The sequence below is a fragment of the Squalius cephalus genome, assembly GCF_949319135.1.
Source record: "Squalius cephalus genome assembly, chromosome: 8".
In the NCBI taxonomy this organism is placed as follows: domain Eukaryota; kingdom Metazoa; phylum Chordata; class Actinopteri; order Cypriniformes; family Leuciscidae; genus Squalius; species Squalius cephalus.
The window spans coordinates 22,928,916-22,946,522 of record NC_137129.1 but is presented as its reverse complement, the minus strand read 5'-3'; the positions used below and the strand labels follow the sequence as shown (position 1 = coordinate 22,946,522).

The 17,607-nt window shown below is 37.6% G+C and overlaps 1 protein-coding gene across 5 annotated transcripts in view; it reads left to right on the top strand.

Moving 5' to 3' along the window:
• Nucleotides 1–17,607, top strand: part of topaz1 (testis and ovary specific TOPAZ 1) — a 104,821-nt gene that overhangs the window by 3,106 nt on the left and 84,108 nt on the right. For 3 of the 5 annotated variants that reach the window (XM_079878098.1, XM_079878100.1, XM_079878099.1), the window contains 7 exons: nt 43–2,413; nt 2,624–2,694; nt 3,207–3,268; nt 3,530–3,641; nt 3,800–3,852; nt 4,002–4,088; nt 4,211–4,274. In XM_079878098.1, coding sequence (XP_079734224.1) covers nt 43–2,413; nt 2,624–2,694; nt 3,207–3,268; nt 3,530–3,641; nt 3,800–3,852; nt 4,002–4,088; nt 4,211–4,274 — 2,820 coding nt within the window. The remainder of the gene's footprint in view (nt 1–42; nt 2,414–2,623; nt 2,695–3,206; nt 3,269–3,529; nt 3,642–3,799; nt 3,853–4,001; nt 4,089–4,210; nt 4,275–17,607) is intronic. The other 2 variants (XM_079878101.1, XM_079878102.1) reach the window with 1 other exon arrangement.

Genomic DNA, 17,607 nt, shown 5'->3' with positions numbered 1-17,607 from the left:
TTTTACTCTCACCCTTTTCACATTCTTTGTCTCTGATTGCAGATATCAGTTCAAAAGTTGAGCTGAGACGACGACTTAGGTCAGACTCGAGGAAAGACCGCAAACGATTGGTGAAAAATTCGTGCTGTGCTTTGTGTGGTGATGTAAAATACACTCCTCCCCCTAGTAAGAATCTGGCCCGTTTACTCAATCACAGATCGAGAGCTGGCCGCCCCAGCCCGACTGCGTGGCAGAAAGGTGCCTGTCATAACTCTGAGTCCCGTCGGCCCCCGACCACACCGATTTTCCGCTTTGAGAAAAACCCCATGGTGAAACTGTGTGATGTAGCCCGAGTGTTTGACATAGCCTCACGTGATTTCTCATGTGTCTTGCCAGCTGTACTAAGACAAAAGAGGAAATGCAAAAGAGTGAGGTGCTTAATGAAAGAATTCAGTTTTCTCGTGCAACCTCATCTCCATGGCATCAGGAAGCAAAGAAGTAAGATTGCTAACCAATCCTGGGAAGTTTCCACTCCAACCCATAGCTGTGCTTCTTTCTCATCAGGTGATCCTCCATCTGGAGCTACAGGCAGCACATACATTTCAGACACAGCAGAGACTCCAGATGGATCTGTAAAGGAATGGGATGCTTGCCTTGTAAGGAATCCAGACTGTGAGAGGATGAGACAGACCGACATTGAAGGAACTGCCTCGGTACTCCCACGTTGTGAAGACAACGGTCCTGTTGTGTGTTTCTGTGAGAAAGACAAGGCCTGTCAAATGAATAACATCTCTGAAAGTCCTTCCAGCCCAGTGCGTCGTGTACCACCTTTAATACTCAGACGAGTTACTGTCAATGGTTTTGGTTTCGGACATGACATTGAGAACAGGGGTCTTTCACTGGATGAAGAGGAGGAAGACAGAAGAAATGAGGATTCTGATTGTGAAGTGAACTCACCTGAGAATTTCTCTTGCCAGCGAACACAAGCCTACATATTTTTCCCTCAATCATCATGCGCACGCACATGCAAAATCTGGCCCTTCCCCAGAATGGGCCCTCCTAACAAAATCAGACCATCGCATCTAACTGGACCCCGGTGGATTGTGACCACTTCATTTCCTGCCACCGTTCAGACTTCTCACGGTGTAGCACCTGAATGCTTATCAGATAAGGATGTTCAAAACAAACTTTCCAAACCCATAAAGCAAAGCAAGAGCAGTGATGACGCAAGAGAAGTACTGGAGGGGCAACTACTTTCTTCTGCACCAGGTGAGATGCCACCCATTGACACGTTAGCTGTGTTGGAAATGACTTCAAAATATCGAGCACAAAGTCTTAACAATCCCAGAGGTACAATGACTCAAGATATTTTTCATATTTCGAAACTTGCAGAACACAGCACTTGCAGTGCGTTTGGCGAAAAGCCACCCACTTGCACACCAGAAAGGGCTTGGAAATGTCTAGTAGACAGTCCAAGAGTCATATTCACTCATGTTTCCAAACCGGCAGAGCTTAAGTCAAACCGAAGTCTGAAGAAAGCTTTTGAGGATGTTCTTCAGTTCTCTGCACCTGTAATGACTGAACAGGGTAACAACTACAAACTTAATGGTCTTGACTATGCAGCATCATTAGAAGGGAATGGTCTTTTAAAAAAACATTCCCTTCTCAAGAAGTCTAATCAGGAAATGCTTTCAAGTGGGTCTAACAATCAGTCTGATGTTCCTGTCATCAGGGAAGACGATCAAAAATTGCCCAAAGACTCGTTGTATCTCAAACCTGTTAGCCAAACCTCAAGAGCAACGTCATTTGAGGATCAGGAGGGGGTAGAAAATGGTGTTAGACGAGTTCTCTATAACCCAGGGTCACTCTCGCAAATATGTCTTAAAGTAAAAATGCTAAAAGCACAGCATTCTTCTTTAGTGACAACCTCTTCCTCTGTGGACCAGGAGATCAAAAGTGTTACTCCAAATTCGGTTGTGCATACACCCGACAGCAACCCTGACTGTTCAGGAGAAGGGAAAAGAACGCAAGTATTTGACAGCTACACAATCACAGACTCATCTTCTGAAGATGAAAAGAAGAATTTCGCTACTCTGTCTTCAGATGAGGAGTCAGTGGAACATCATGCTGCTGAGAGCTTGTTGTCTGATGATGATGGGACATGTCAGATTAAAGATAAAGAACAAGGCTCCACCCCTCCACCATCTCATGTGGTTTCCGACAGCTTCCTGGATGTTTCTCGAGCATATGAAGAAGATGTCCTTATACTGGATGTGATACAGGATGATCCAGAGTTGTTCGGGGCTGTTGTCACTGAAACTGTGAGTAACGAAGATGCGTCAACAGAGGAGAATGAAGAGACACAGCAAAAATCTAAATCGAAACTTCAAACTGGAAATCCCTGCAAGATTGTCTGGGACCTGAGCACAGATCGGTAATTCATTTAAGATTTAATAAACAATGATGGATCTTTTTAAATGTGTGAAGAAAGTCTTACTACTGTAAGATTGCTGTTTGTATTTAATTGAATTTCTTCTTTTTTGGTGATGTATTTAAGGTTAGAGGGTTTTTTTTTTTTTTTTTTACTGAATATGTTTCCATTAATCCATGAATATGTTTTCTTAATCTATAATTTATTTTAAAGCATCAGCGAACCTCACTCAACTGCTGTAGACGCCAAGACGGAAGATTTGAAAGATGGTGGTACTGTGATAGGTATGTGACCTTTGAATTGTTTGACAGAAATATTTTAAGCATAGATGTCAAAGTTAATTTGAGTTTTGAGTTTAATTTGTGTCCTAATTCCTAAATAGTTTAATTAAAGGGATAGTTCACCCAAAAATGACAATTCTGTCATCATTTAACTCACCCTTGTCACAAGTTGTTCCAATCTTGTATGAATTTCTTTCTTCTGCTGAGCACAAAAGAAAATATTGTGAATAATAATGGAAAAAAAATAATACTATGGAAGTTAATGTTTGGTTACCAATATTCTTCTAAATATATTCTGTAGTGTTCTGCAGAAGAAAGAAATTCATACAGGTTTTCAAATAACTTAAGAGTGAGTAAATGATGACCATATTTTTTTTGTGCAAACTATCCCTTTAAGGTGTCCGAAGGTCTCATTCTCTATATAGACAAAATTTTGTTGTCCATCAAATATTAGAGCTTTTTCTTAACTTTTTTTTTTATAAGAAAGTGACTTATTTTCTGTTTCTCACCTACAGTAAAGGAGACACAGAGTTACATAGCTCAGCCTGCCCAGTGTATGAATACTTTAAAGTCAAAGGTCAGTTTGCATTGCTCTAAAACATTTGCGCATTATATTGTGATGATTTTATTTTAAAGTGTGCCGTTATACTAATTGTGTGGCTTCTCCTCAAGCAAAAGAGACACTAGTTTTTTGGGGGAAACCTGCTTATTATCCTTTCAATTCTGTTTGTTGCTGCTAGTGGCACAGAAATTAAACTTTTAACACTTATTTGATGTTTGGTTCTGAACATAAATTGTGATGAACAGAGGGTTAATATTTTATGTCCTCATCTTGCAGCATGCCACAGACTGCAATAACAACCAAGAGATGAGAGAAACAAACAATCTGTGTGCTATTACAGTAAACAACACAAGAGCAACAAGTCTTGTAATGAACACATGCGGTAATGGTAGGTCAAACTCAACACCAACCTAAGATCTGAGTTTAATTTGCCTGAAATGTTCACGTTTGCTTATGAATATATGTAGTGTATTGGAATATACGGTCAATTTAAGCAATTAAGCAATCTAACCATAAATGTCACATGCAACATGTTTTATGCTCAAGGGGTTGAAGTGACTGCAAAAGAGACTTCTGCTTTGAGAAATGTAAACAGCAGTGTGAGTATACTCAATCTTTGACACGGATAGATAAGAGCACACAAAATGTTAGTGTTATATTAATTTTACCATTACCTTTCTGTTTTATTTTTATTTTATGCATTATCCACATGTAGCACATTTTGTACCAAACTTCTCTCTGTCTTCAGTATTGTTGGTACTACTTTAGTGAATATAGCACCTGCCTGCGAAGTGTCTGTTGGTTCCTGCACATGCCAAGAGATGGAGACGAAAAGGTGTGTGTTGTAATGTAATTCTGGTTCAGTGTTTTTTGACACGACTGCCCCCTTCTGAAAAAATTTTGATTGTTTCAGTATCATCTGAGGTTGTGTTTATGGTTTGCATTTTTTTGTTTCAGTTCTGCATGGATACAGTGAAGAAGTTCTGTCATGTTGGTAAACATGCTCTTATTCTACGAGCAGGTAACAGAACTTAACTTATTAAAGAAATAGAGGGTATGCATTGACAACATTTTCCCGATGGGACAAGCCCCCTCAGCCGGACTATGTGGCAAAACATCCTGCAACATGACTGGTTTTAATAGGGCTTTACTGCGAAAACAGAAGTAAAACAAACAATGATCTTCTCAAATTAAAGGTGTTTACAACTTGCCAAAGAACCAGTGGTCCATGGACATTGGCCAGGAATCGAGTGTCCTGACATTTATATGTATTTTGACGGCAGGGAAATACATAGTGCAAATACAATATAGGTAGAACTAAATCTGGATGATCACTGTTATGATCATCATTATAATTATCATTGTTATATCCAGGGCTTGACATTACTCACCAGCCACTGTGGCTAGTGGTTTTCCAAAGTTACTAGCCACTCAGCATTTTCACTGGCCTCTATTTTGACATTGATACCATAGGAGAAAAACTGCCATATAGATATTTTTTATATTATCTTATAATTTGGAAGCCGTTATATTAGACAGCTGTCACTTTAAGTCATGACGCACAGATCCATTATTCTGTTTTAAATAGCCAATATATTTGTCTTTATGAACGCGCACTTTGATTGTGAGCACAAAATAAAATTATGCGCAATCCCACTCGAAAATCGAAATGAAATTGGTGCTCGTTCACGCGAGTGACAGTCACGCAGTGTGAATTATCAAAGACGCAATCTGAGAGAATCACAGATGAGTCGCCGTTGCCCGTGAGATATTTGGCATTCTAAATAGCAAAATCCTATTCAAAATCCTGCTATTTGAAATGTGTTTTGACTGAAAATTACATTGGCGATGACCTGCAGCCAATGAGAGAGCAAGATACAGGGCAGCAGATAGTTCGGGGAGGAGTTATAGACCAGAATATCAGTATTTTAAGAGATATATTTACAATTACTGTATATCAAACAGAAACAAAGCACTAACATTTGCTTAACCTTGCGGCTGGCAGCAGCACATTGCAAAATTATTTATTTACCTCCAACTTTCTTTGCAGAACACACAATACTTGCTCCCCGCATCTCCCCAATCATTTCCTCCTCCATAATCTTTTTTTCTTTTACTCCTTTTCAGCGCACAGACAATTTGGATGACAAGCTTCTTGCAGGCTATAATTTTTTTTTATAACAATTTTAGTCTCGCACGAGAACTCCGGTCTTTAGCACACGTGATCTTGCGTTATTTCCTTATCACTTTTTGCATATTTTTGGTTGTGAAATGTAGTTTGTAGACTGCGATTCTTCTTATTGTAAAGTCATGCAATGTGAAACCCCCTGTTGCTGATACATCGTGCAGTGATTACACAGCAGCAACTGAATGCTACCCCAGACAGTCGTGCAGTGTGAAAAGAACAGTGATCTGACGAGTTTGAAAATCAGCATATTGAGTCTGCGATTTCAGTTAGTTTAATTTAATGATTGAAACGTTAAAGGTTTTACTTTGGTTAGTTTGAGCTTAAAGGGGTCATATAATGGTACATGCACTTTTACAAGTTGGTTGTACTGAAATGTGTGTTGGCAGTGCCTGTACACAACCATCATAAAATAATAAAAATCCATCCAGTGTTTTTTTTTTAATCTTCTTATGTTTTCCCCCATCTCAAATCAAGCCGTTCGACCGTGACACGTCACACAGTCGGACGCCCCCCCACGATTGTTGATTGACAGCAGCGTTTCAACACAGACCCGCCCTTGCTCGTGAGCGAGCTGTCATCATAGTCCGCATTAGGGCTGAACGATATTCTGTTTTAACATCGACATCGCGATGTGCGCATGAGCGATAGTCACATCGCCGGAACATGCGATGTGAAGGGCATAGATATAAACACTAGATGTCGCCTGGGCTACGGCAGTTCATTGGAACGAATGCGTCAATAGACCCACTATCTTGGAACAAGGGAGCCCCTCCTCTTTAATGCATCAGCGTCAATGTAGGCAAAGGTCTAACGGAAATAAAATCACCATAAATCGTCATGAATGCGATTTTCTAGTTTTTTTTGGTTTGTTCCAACGGTCAGACACGTATTTACCATTGAGTCTAGAGAAAATTTAAGGTTTTGATATTAAGATAATTACTTCTTTTTCAAATATAATGCATAGTGCTAGTAGGCCTAAGTTTATTAGTCACATTCTTCCACTTGAGTAAACTTAGAATGGACTATCGCTATATATATATATATATATATATATATATATATATATATATATATAGCCTACATATATATATATATATATAGCCTACATATATACATACATATATACATGCATACATACATGCATACATGCATACATATATACATACATATATATATATATATATATATGTATGTATAGATGTATGTATGTATGTATGTATTTATATATGTATGTATGTATATGTAGGCTATATATATATATTAGGGATGCCACAATTCTCAATATAATATTGAACCGTTCGGTACGACATCCACGGTTCAATACGCGCTTATGAATTGCGGTTTTTTCGGTTTTACGTTTAAATAATTTATTTCTCTCCGAATTGACTCTTTGTGTGTGCCTGTAAGTCTACGAGCTGATAAGGAAATTCCCCGCGAGTAAATATTCAATCACTATGCTCTAAAGTTAGGGGGCGCTTAACCATCATTCCACACTTTAACATGGCAAGCGGCGGTGAAGTGAGGCTACAGTACGAGGAAGCGCCGGCGTCTTTCAAATCCGTGGTGTCGGGACATTTCGGTTTTGCCGTTGAGTATAGTGCCGAGGAAGAAAAAACGGTAAACAATAAAAATAACTGTGCAAGCATTGTTATACACGTGTAGCCTACTCAAACAGAAACACTTCCAACATGACTGCACATCTGCGGCACCATCACCCAGCAATATCACTGTCTGAAGGCACAAATATGTTTATTTGAAATGGTCAATTTAAAGGGGTCGCACACCGAACGCGCAGCGCCACGTCTTTTAAATTCGAACACATTATTCTCTATGAGTGTACGTAGCGCTACACACACCGTTGGCGCCTTTCGGCGTCTGTCCGCGGTGCCCAGCAACGGCTCAGGACCGTGTTCAAAATCCTGCCGCGCCACAGAGCGCCATCTACATAGTTTTACATTAAATGTACATTTATTTGTCTCAAATCGTCGTTCATGTATATACTGACTTCACCCTGTGCTGCAATATACATTTAGTTTTACATTCATTCACAGAAATCAGCTGCTTGAATGAAAATTGCTGATGTTATCGGATTTTCAGGTGATATTGTCATTCATTCAGTTAACGGACGCTCTGAGGTAAAGTGTTCAGACTGCAGACTTAGCAACGATTGTATTGTACAGTACAATCATAACATAGTACAGGCATTATCTTAGTTTCATAATGTCCTTATAAACATAACAATATTGCTGGCCATAAACTGAGAAAGTGCGCGTCCGGTGTGCGATACCTCGAGTTGTCCTAGACTGACCCCCTTTATGTTTACTAAAATGTAGGCCTATGTTTATTTTCAAAATTTAGGAATTTGTGTGTTCCCCAGTTTACATGGGCTACCAGCAGCTGTGAGATGTCAGTGTTAATAGTATATTATACAATACACTAGGAACTAGTGGACTTTGCTTAGCTTTTAAGTAAAATAAAGGAGTATTGCAATAAATCGTTTTTATTTTTTTTCTCCTTAACCTCTTACTGTTCCTATTGCCTAAGCACAGAATAACAAAAAAAACACTCTTATGTGTCAAGCCATCAGAACCGAACCGAACCGAAAACCGTGGTTAAAAAACCGAGGTATGTATTGAACCGTGGGCTAACTGTATTGTTGCATCCCTAATATATATATATAAATATAAATAAATGAGCAAAACTTGGCCACTAAATATTTAATATTCAATTATTTTAATGATCACAATTAAAGTTTTAATTTTATTAAATTGAACAAGCGCAACATTCAGCATTCAATCAAATATTCTAAATGTAGATGTATTATTAATAATAATGTTATTTCAACATAATATCTCGTTATTTCGACATAATATGTGTGCGTGCAACAAGCAAGAAGTGCAATTGTAAATCCGGTGACGCGTGCATTGATTTTTATTAACCCTCTGAGGTCTGAGCTGTTTTCTGGGCCCTGGAGGTGTTCTGACATGCTCTGACATTTCTGGTTATTTCTGTTATTTGTGACATTTTCATGGCTAAAGTCTAATTACACTGTATTCAGCACAAACTCTGCTACAATAATATATCAGCAGCATGTATGTAAAAGTTTGTAGTTTTGAGATAATGACATTTATGCGTGGTTTGTGAAAATACAAAAAAAAATTCTCACTGAAATAAGGCCATGAAACCCATACTGATTATTTCTTCACAAGACTTTTGAAAATTGTATGACGTAGCCTAGAATATTTGCTCCAAAACTATGTGAAAATCACCCTGACTGCTCATTCAGATAAGACAATATATTGATTTAAAAATTTTACGACGTGTTTTGTGTTAGAAAGCTTTATGCGGGAGCTCATTAATATGTAAGCTTTTCTCACCTGAGAAAGACAAAGAACCTCCCCTAACGGCCCTATTAGGAGCTATCAGGCCCTGCCATTCTGAGCAACCTTGCACAATACTGTAAATGAGGAGATTTAAAAAAGAATGGCTTTTAAATTGTTTGGATTTATTTACAACACAACATAATCCAAAGATACACAACAAATGCCAAAAAAGCACTTCAAAGACAGACCTTTGTGCCATTCCTAAAAACATTGTACATGCCTTTCATTTCCAAGATTTTCACTTTACCGTGTTCACGTACAGAGACTCATGTGAATGTTGAAGTCCTCAGTGGCATCTGGGCCCTGAAAAAAAAAAGTGAACATACTGATATCAAGAGAAAGGCCTGCACGATTTTGGAAATAAATATTAGATTTTTCTGGTTAAAATTGCTTTTTAAAATTCCTTTTTAAAATTCACAGAATACACACACACACACACACACAAATGTTTCCAACATAATATAATGAACACCAGGTTTGTTGTGCCTTGTAGGCATAAGGTATATGCGCAGTGCCGGATAAAATAATAATAACAATAAATAACCTATAGCAGTATAAATCTTCCAAAAGATTTCAGTAACAACTAAGCTAGAGAAAAATATATTGATTATCATGTTACTTCAAATGTTTCCATCCGTTATGATGATATGAAATGAGATAATAATAAAAACATGAAGCCGTTTGGTGCGTTTTGCTTTCATCCAAAATATGATACAGTACATTCAAACGCGATCGCTATCAAAAATATGATACATTCAAACGCGATCGCGCTCAAATATAAAACATTATGGTTACCATATACATATCTACGTTTGAGCAGATATCCACAAACACAGTAACAGTAAACACGGGTCTAAATATTATAATATTCCCCATATATCTAGCAACAGTTCAACTGCAACGTGACATTTATGCAACAATAACAAACTAATATGTAAGAATTTCTTACCTTATCTTTCTTGTCTTCAAATCGCGTTCTTCTTCTTCTGAGGTAGCCTAAATCCAATGTAAGCTCAGGCACGTCTTTCAAACTCTACGAAAAGTGAAGTGTTTTGTTGTTGAGGTAATGAGCGAGTCCGCGTTCCATGTGGAGATTTGCATGTGAATCTCTTTTGCGCGAGTGGGCGTGGCCGAATTAAAAATAATTAGGAAGCGTTTGAGAAGCTGGACATCTTGTTGGTTTTATACAAATTACTTAAACAGAGAATATTTGTTTTCGTTTTGAATCCGATCATTTAAAAGTACACACTTTAAATGTTTATAAAGGTATATGGCTCATAAATGTGTGACAAGTATTCGCTGAGTTTTGTTTCAGTTTATAGACGTGCTCAAGAAAAAAAAGTTCACCGCGACGGAGAGGCAGAATGCACACCCTGTTTATTTTCTTTATTTTACAAAAGCACAATGTTTTGGTTTGATTGTAAGTGGACACATACAAAAGGAGAAATATCACAGATTCTTTTTTTATATTTCTTTTTTCTGTATGACTATAAATGACTGAGTAATTTAAGTTTATAGTGCTACAATGTGGAGAAAATCCAGCAAAACGCGCCCGCGCGTTTTCGACCTCAGAGGGTTAATAAACTAGTGTTTTCTGACAGTGTCGACTCGGCTGCAGAGATGAAGTTGACGATCGCCATCTCCGTAGTGAACGCGCCTATAGAGAGAAATGCACATAATGGATTACATAATCAGGGAGTAGCCTTTTTCTTTTTGTTTTGAATTATTTCGTTTAGGGTTAGAATTATTTGATGTATTTCTCATGTCTGTGTGGGGCATAGGCTTCACTGAGTTTCGTTAAGTTAGGATGAGATGCGCTCCAGTTAACGTGCAATGTAAGTGACCGCGCAGACGCCTCCATGATTATATTAACAGGCAATTTGTTGATGAATAAAATTTCTTAAAATTAAGATACAATTTATACAAAACGAAATTCACTTTAAAGAAAGGCTTTAAACAGTTGACATTTTCACAAATTCCAGTGTCCTTCCACACCTCCATCCCCAGTTTGCAAGGAAAAGAAACAAGCCCTTGAGCCCACTGTATCTTTGTGCAAAACGCACAGTCGCACACATAGGCTACATAAGATTTTTGGAATTCTATGTATAATAATCATGGATGTACTGTTTGAAGATTGACAGGGAGAGGACAAGCATACTATTAGGACTGTACTTACAGGTTACAAGCGCAACACGTTTTTTTTTTGTTTTTTTTCATTAAAAGGTTTGAGTACAATCGGTAAAAAATCAAAAGTTAGGAACAACACAGCCAAAAGTGGGTATTGAGGATCAACTCCTGCATATTGTACATTTTAAACACAAGGGTTATTTCAAATAATATCTAAAGAATACAGCACATTCACAGTTCATTTTCTGTGCGAGAATCACAGTTCATTTTCTTCCTCCAAGCAGAGAAATGTACACTTAACTTATAAAAAAAAAAAAACTTGACTACTACCATCCACAGAGTAAATGTAATCCCATGCTGTCTGGTTTAGATTTCGTTTGTGTAAACATCCATACACAGCACAAAAGTCCGGTATCATCCATGAATTCGAAGTACAGGCGGAGATAGCAGCGTTACCTAGCTACTTCCTATGACAAGACCCCTGTTCCAAGATGGCGGCGGTTTTGACGCATGTTTAGACCATAGACTGTAAAAAAATATGGACGTAGTGTCCGTGACATCACCCGTAGGTTTCTGAAGAGCATTTTTGAAGCCTAAAGTGGGTGGAGCCGGCCGTCGCCATCTTGGCCTTGCGTCACTCCCGGATAACAGAAAATGGGCAAAGAGGCTGAGAAATCATGCCCAAATAGCTCGACGTGATCAAGTTAGCTCAGGCTGTTAAAGGCTCTGGGTAATGCTCGTAATGCTGCACAGGGCCTCGCGCTAAAGTGACACTTGATGATGTAAAGCCAATTAAAAGTTCCTGTTTTTGCCCTTTGAAATATTATAATAGTTAAAAGACATGGCTACAAGTGAGACTGTGTATCGTGATTCTGTACTATTCTGCTAGTTGAAAATGTATTATGCAGTAACTTAATATTACTCTTGAGAGTGTGTGTGAGACAGTGATTTATGTGCATACATGTCAGTCACTCTTTTTTATATAGGCTATGGTCCGTCAGCGCGGCATCGCTCGTCAAGTTCGTAGAGAGCTTATTCAGTCCATTTTAAATTCTGATTTTGGCTGCCTCTCAAATGGGTTAAACCATAGATATATTGCCTATGAAGTTCAAGTAAATGCGCTAGAAAATCCGCGCTCATTCATGGATGTGCATTTATTGCATGGACGGAGAAAGCGCCGACGCCTGCAGGATTTCATCCGACGGTACATAAGCATATTATAATCCATCTGTTCCGTGAGAGCAGAACGAACGAGCCTTTATTGACGTTTTTAAATTTGAAAACTCCAAAAAGCAACGAAATTGTCAGACATCCATTAGTGCATGATTGTTCACAGAGGAAAAGAACTGAAATACAGCGCTGGTTGTTCTCTCGAACGATAGCAGCTACTCGACGACAACGACGGAATCCAAAGCCGTGGGCTTTGTACCCAAGTAATGGGTGTATTAAATTGTATGAAATAATCCCGAAAAAAAAGCACAAACACTGCAGAGAAAGCAAGTTCAGCAGCAACACTTGCTGAGGTAAAGTGACGGCTAGTAACAGCAGACAAACGGCTAGCTTTGACATCAGCGACAACCCACCTGTCACTCAAGTGGCCACACCCTTAAATGCAGAAATTTAAATATTAATCAACTAAACGGATGAGTTATAAAAAAATTCACCCCCCTCACAGTTGTTATGAAGGGCAAAATTAGCTGTATAGACCAAAGCCACATAGAGATCCAGGCTGTAAACATGTTTTTTTTCTGCTGTAAAGTTGGTAATTTTAACATGGGGGAGATACAGATTTGACTCACTTCTGCAGCCAGCCCAAGCAGCCAGTTAATGAATTGCAGTTTAACTCACTTCCGTGTTGGTTTCAGGAGAGAGAAGGGGAGGTTGCCGCTTGGTTTAGACCCCCAAGGCGACATCTAGTGTATATATCTATGTGTGAAGGGTAGTAGCACCCATGGTGTATTAAGAGAACGGTAGCACCAGGGTAGCACACAGTAAACACGAGTTTGTTGTATGGCTTGTTGCTGGGGTGACGAAATGATGATTTCTACCAAAAAGAAAGTCAAAATATCTTGGCTATATAGTCGGCTATTTGGGACTATTTCGGCTACAAAAAGGAGGATGTTGACCAAAAAGAGGTACTTTGCCTGGAGTGTTATAAAGTTGTGGATGGTTGTCTTTTTTAACCCCCTGAGGTCGGCTATCGCGCCGGCGCGATAGGCTCGTTTTTTTCCTTATCAGTGAAAACAAATAAATAAAATAAAATATTACTTTTTATCTTATATGCTTGTGTTATACATCAATCGATCCTGTTAAGTGTGTATTATTTTTGTGTATACTCACAATAAAAACAAAGTGTTGTGCTTTTCGCCAAGTAAAGAAAAATAAACATGATGCGAGTTCTGCCTTCTCTCTGTCAGTGTAGTCCATTCTGAAACGCGTCCGAAAATGAACCATAACTCAGCGAATACTCAGTCAAACAGACATACAGACACACAGGCGTGAAGCTTGAATTCTCTTCTTTTAAATGAAGTAATTTATATAAAAAACAAATATTCTCAGCTTGTGAAATCTGTATTAAAAGAGAGCGATTCCAGTCGAGCTAATTAGAGCTCATTCAGATGTAATGTGACCCCGCCCACGGAGAGCGCGCGCTATTCAAACGCAAAGGCAATCCACGCAAACTGTGAACGCCCACATCAGCTCGAGAAAACACATCAGATCATTGTACTTGTTTAACACAGTCTCGCAGCGCTGTGAGGAATAATACTATAATGGAAAATTTACCTCAGAAGTACGAGGAGCAACAGATCCGAGGCTATGGAATAATGTAGTAAGTTTTTTTTTCATTTTCAAGTGCGGCGCGTATCTGTGCATGAATGAATGAATGAACGGCAGAGATGCCGCTGTTTACCACAACTGGCAAAAGACGGTTTAAATTTGAATCGTTTCTGTCTGTGAATGTTTCGCTTTTAGCAAACTGTATTGCTATAGGCTGCTGAGTAAAAATCGAGTGAAATATGTTGAAATAAAATGTATTTGTATAAGCAACGTATTAAACTGCAAATTAACATTTATATTTCTTATAATAAAAACGAAAGTTACTATGTTACAGACATATGAAAGACAACATTTCGTTGATTAGTTTTGGATAGATTATACATTTTTACTGTAAAATATCTGCCACCTCAAATAAGCTTTTGTTTGCCAATTTTTGCTCATATGTTAAATATAGTATGTTTTGTCAAAAATAATCAAATAATATGTTATAGTGTTTATTCCAATGTAGCCTAGGCTATATTCAAGTAATGAATCCTTAACTTTGAAATATGTATGATAAAATGTATACTTTAGTTTTTACAAAGAAAGATTACACTTGAATTGTTGTTGTAATTGTAACCTTTAAAAAAAAAAAAAAAATACTAGGTAGATGTAAACAAACTAATAAAAGGTAAATATAAGCCTTTTCTTTAAAATAATTTTTTATTGTGTTTTATTAGTGACAAATTTGGGGAGAGGATAAATATTCCAAAACTGAAAATACAGTATGAGAATTAACTGCACAATTACTAGACATGTTTTCCTTTTGATATTATAGGCCAATTTGCAAGCACAATTTGTGGAAAAATAAAAAAAACACGAGATGCTTCCAACTGTTGCTCTTGCATTCTTTCTTGTGACACACCTGAATGAATGGCTCATTAAGTATGTGGGCCCCATTGTCTCCAGGTGCGAACCACTAAATATGCATGATCGTTGACGCCCACTCCGCATATTGCCTTTCCAGACAGAAAGTGTTTTGCAAAATTTAAATCAATGCATTGTGTTATGTGAATGATTAGGCAGGATAATTTTCACATCATTTTGAAGAAAAAACTCTAGGCGATGACATCCATTAGTCAAAAGTCTTATTGACACATATTTAGAATGTGTTTTATGGCCTTATTTCAGAAACTTTAGTTTTTAGTTTTTTCAATAACCATGCATAAACATTATTCTCTCAAACATACAAACATGTACATGCATGGTGCTCACATATGATGGTAGCCCTGTTTGTGCTATATAGAGTGAATTTACACCTTTGCCATTAATATGTTTATAAGCAACTGAAAAAAGCAAAAATGTCAGGGCATGTCAGAACATCTCAAGGACCCCAAAAACACCTTAGACCCCAGAGGGTTAAAAAGTCTTTTGTCTGTTATTTTTCGTGTTCGCATTTATGAGGAAAAAACAATGTTGCGTGGCAGTTCTCCATTACGGACGTACGGAGCCCGGGAAGTCACCTGTGGGAGAAAAAAAAAAACAATCCGTGGCGACGGTTTTGCAATCCGTCCGCTCAGTTTATAAACCGTACTCACGAATTCTCAAACTGTTCCCTCGGTTTGACAAATCGTGCCCACGGATTAATAAACCGTACCCACGGGTTTCTAATCCGCGCTCTCAGATTTGTAAAACGTGCCTTCAGTTTTTGCAATCTGTACCCACAAATTCATAAACCGTGCCCACGCTTTCGCAATCCGTTCCCACGGGTTTGTAAACTGTACTCACGGATTTGTGGCTCGCCCTCATTTTAGAAGAACACCAGGAGACCGTTGTTAATGAATCATATTTTATATTGTTTTATTAAATATGAAGTGGAACACATCAAATTGTCTTGCGTCTGCATGTGATTCTCAATTGTAGCGGTATGGGGTGGAATATAGCCTACGAATTAATATGAATGACGTGCATCAAAATATTTTGTTTATTTGTGATAATCTTAGCACTTCATTATTATTGTCTAACCTGTATTATGACTGATATTTGACGAATTGCTTTGTTCCTTTTTTGTAAGTTTTGGACAAAAGCGTCTTCTAAATATGTAGCCTAAAATGTAGGCATAATTAATAATAATAATAATAATAATATAATTATTATTATTATTATTATTATTATTATTATTATTATTATTATTATTTGAGTTTATAACTATAAATGAGTTCACTTAGTAATACGGTAATATGTTTTTCATAAAATAATTTATCAGTGCTTTATTTGTAGGCCTATAGGCTATAAACTAACCTTTTACAGTTTTGGATAAAATAGGCCTACATTTTTTGCATAATCTTTGCTTAAAAATAAAGCATTCATAAATTATTTCATGATAAATGTCTGTCTTATTACTGTCTTAAGTGAACTTATTTATAGTTATAAACTCAAATAATAATAGGCTAATAATAATAATAATAATAATAATAATAATTATTATTATTATTATTATTACATTTTAGGCTACATATTTAGAAGACGCTTCCGAAACTTACAAATAAAGGAACAAAGCAATTTGACAAATTTCAGTCATAATACAGGTTAGACAATAATAATAAAGTGCTAATATTATCACAAATAAACAAAATATTTTGATGCACGTCATTCATATTAATTCGTATATTCCGACCCCATACCGCTACAATTGAGAATCACTTTAAACATGCAGACGCAAGACAATTTGATGTGTTCCACTTAATGTTCAATAAAACAATATAAAATATGATTCGTTAACAACGGTCTCCTGGTGTTCTTCTAAAATGAGGGCGAGCCACAAATCCGTGAGTACAGTTTACAAACCCGTGGGAATGGATTGCGAAAGCGTGGGCACGGTTTATGAATTTGTGGGTACAGATTGCAATTGCTGAAGGCACGGTTTACAAATCTGAGAGCGCGGATTAGAAACTCATGGGTACGGTTTATTAACCCGTGGGCACGATTTGTTAAACCGAGGGAACAGTTTGAGAATTCGTGAGTACGGTTTATAAACTGAGCGGACGGATTGCAAAACCGTCGCCACGGATTGTTTTTTTTCTTCCCACAGGTGACTTCCCGGGCTCCGTACTGACGCGACCTCTCTGAAAGCGGCAAAAAGACTGCTTTAAAACTTTCACAGAGACCTCAAACTGAAAGCACAAAGCCTTTCTTTAAAACGAATTTCGTTTTGTATTAATTGTATCTTAATTTTAATCAGTGTTTCATTATCCAATTTCCTGGATTTAATAAATAAAAAGTAAATATAGCAGAGATATGCTATACGGAGGCGCCAGCGCCTGACTGGAGCTTAAGCTATCATCCATGAACCGAAACTCAGCGTATAAGGTAGCCTACTCGCCTCACACACCTAAAAAAAAAATATAGAAATATATCTATTATATACAGAAATCTCTACATTTAAACATAACCATTCAAAACAAAATAAAACTATGTAATCCGAAATGTGCATTTCTCTCCGGCGCATTCACTACTGCGAAGATCGCGAGTAGCCTATCGTCAACTTCATCTTTGCAGCCGACACAGAAAACACTTGTTCATTAATAAACAATTAAAATGTTTCATTGAAATATTTTACATATTCATAGTCATTGCTTTTGCTGGTTCTTAGTGACAGATTTTAGGTGCCGTTTACATGAACGCGTCACTGCATCAGCACCGAGAGAGAGAGAGAGAGAGAGAGAGAGAATAAGAATTTTTTTACTTATTTTGAGGAATTATAGCCTAATGAACAAACATCTGATAAGAGCGCCGCCACGTTGGATTGCGTAGAACGTTAACCGAATTCTTACAGAAATATGTTCTAATTTTGGAATAAAATATTAAGTGACCTTTTTGTCACTTGTAATGAAGCTTGC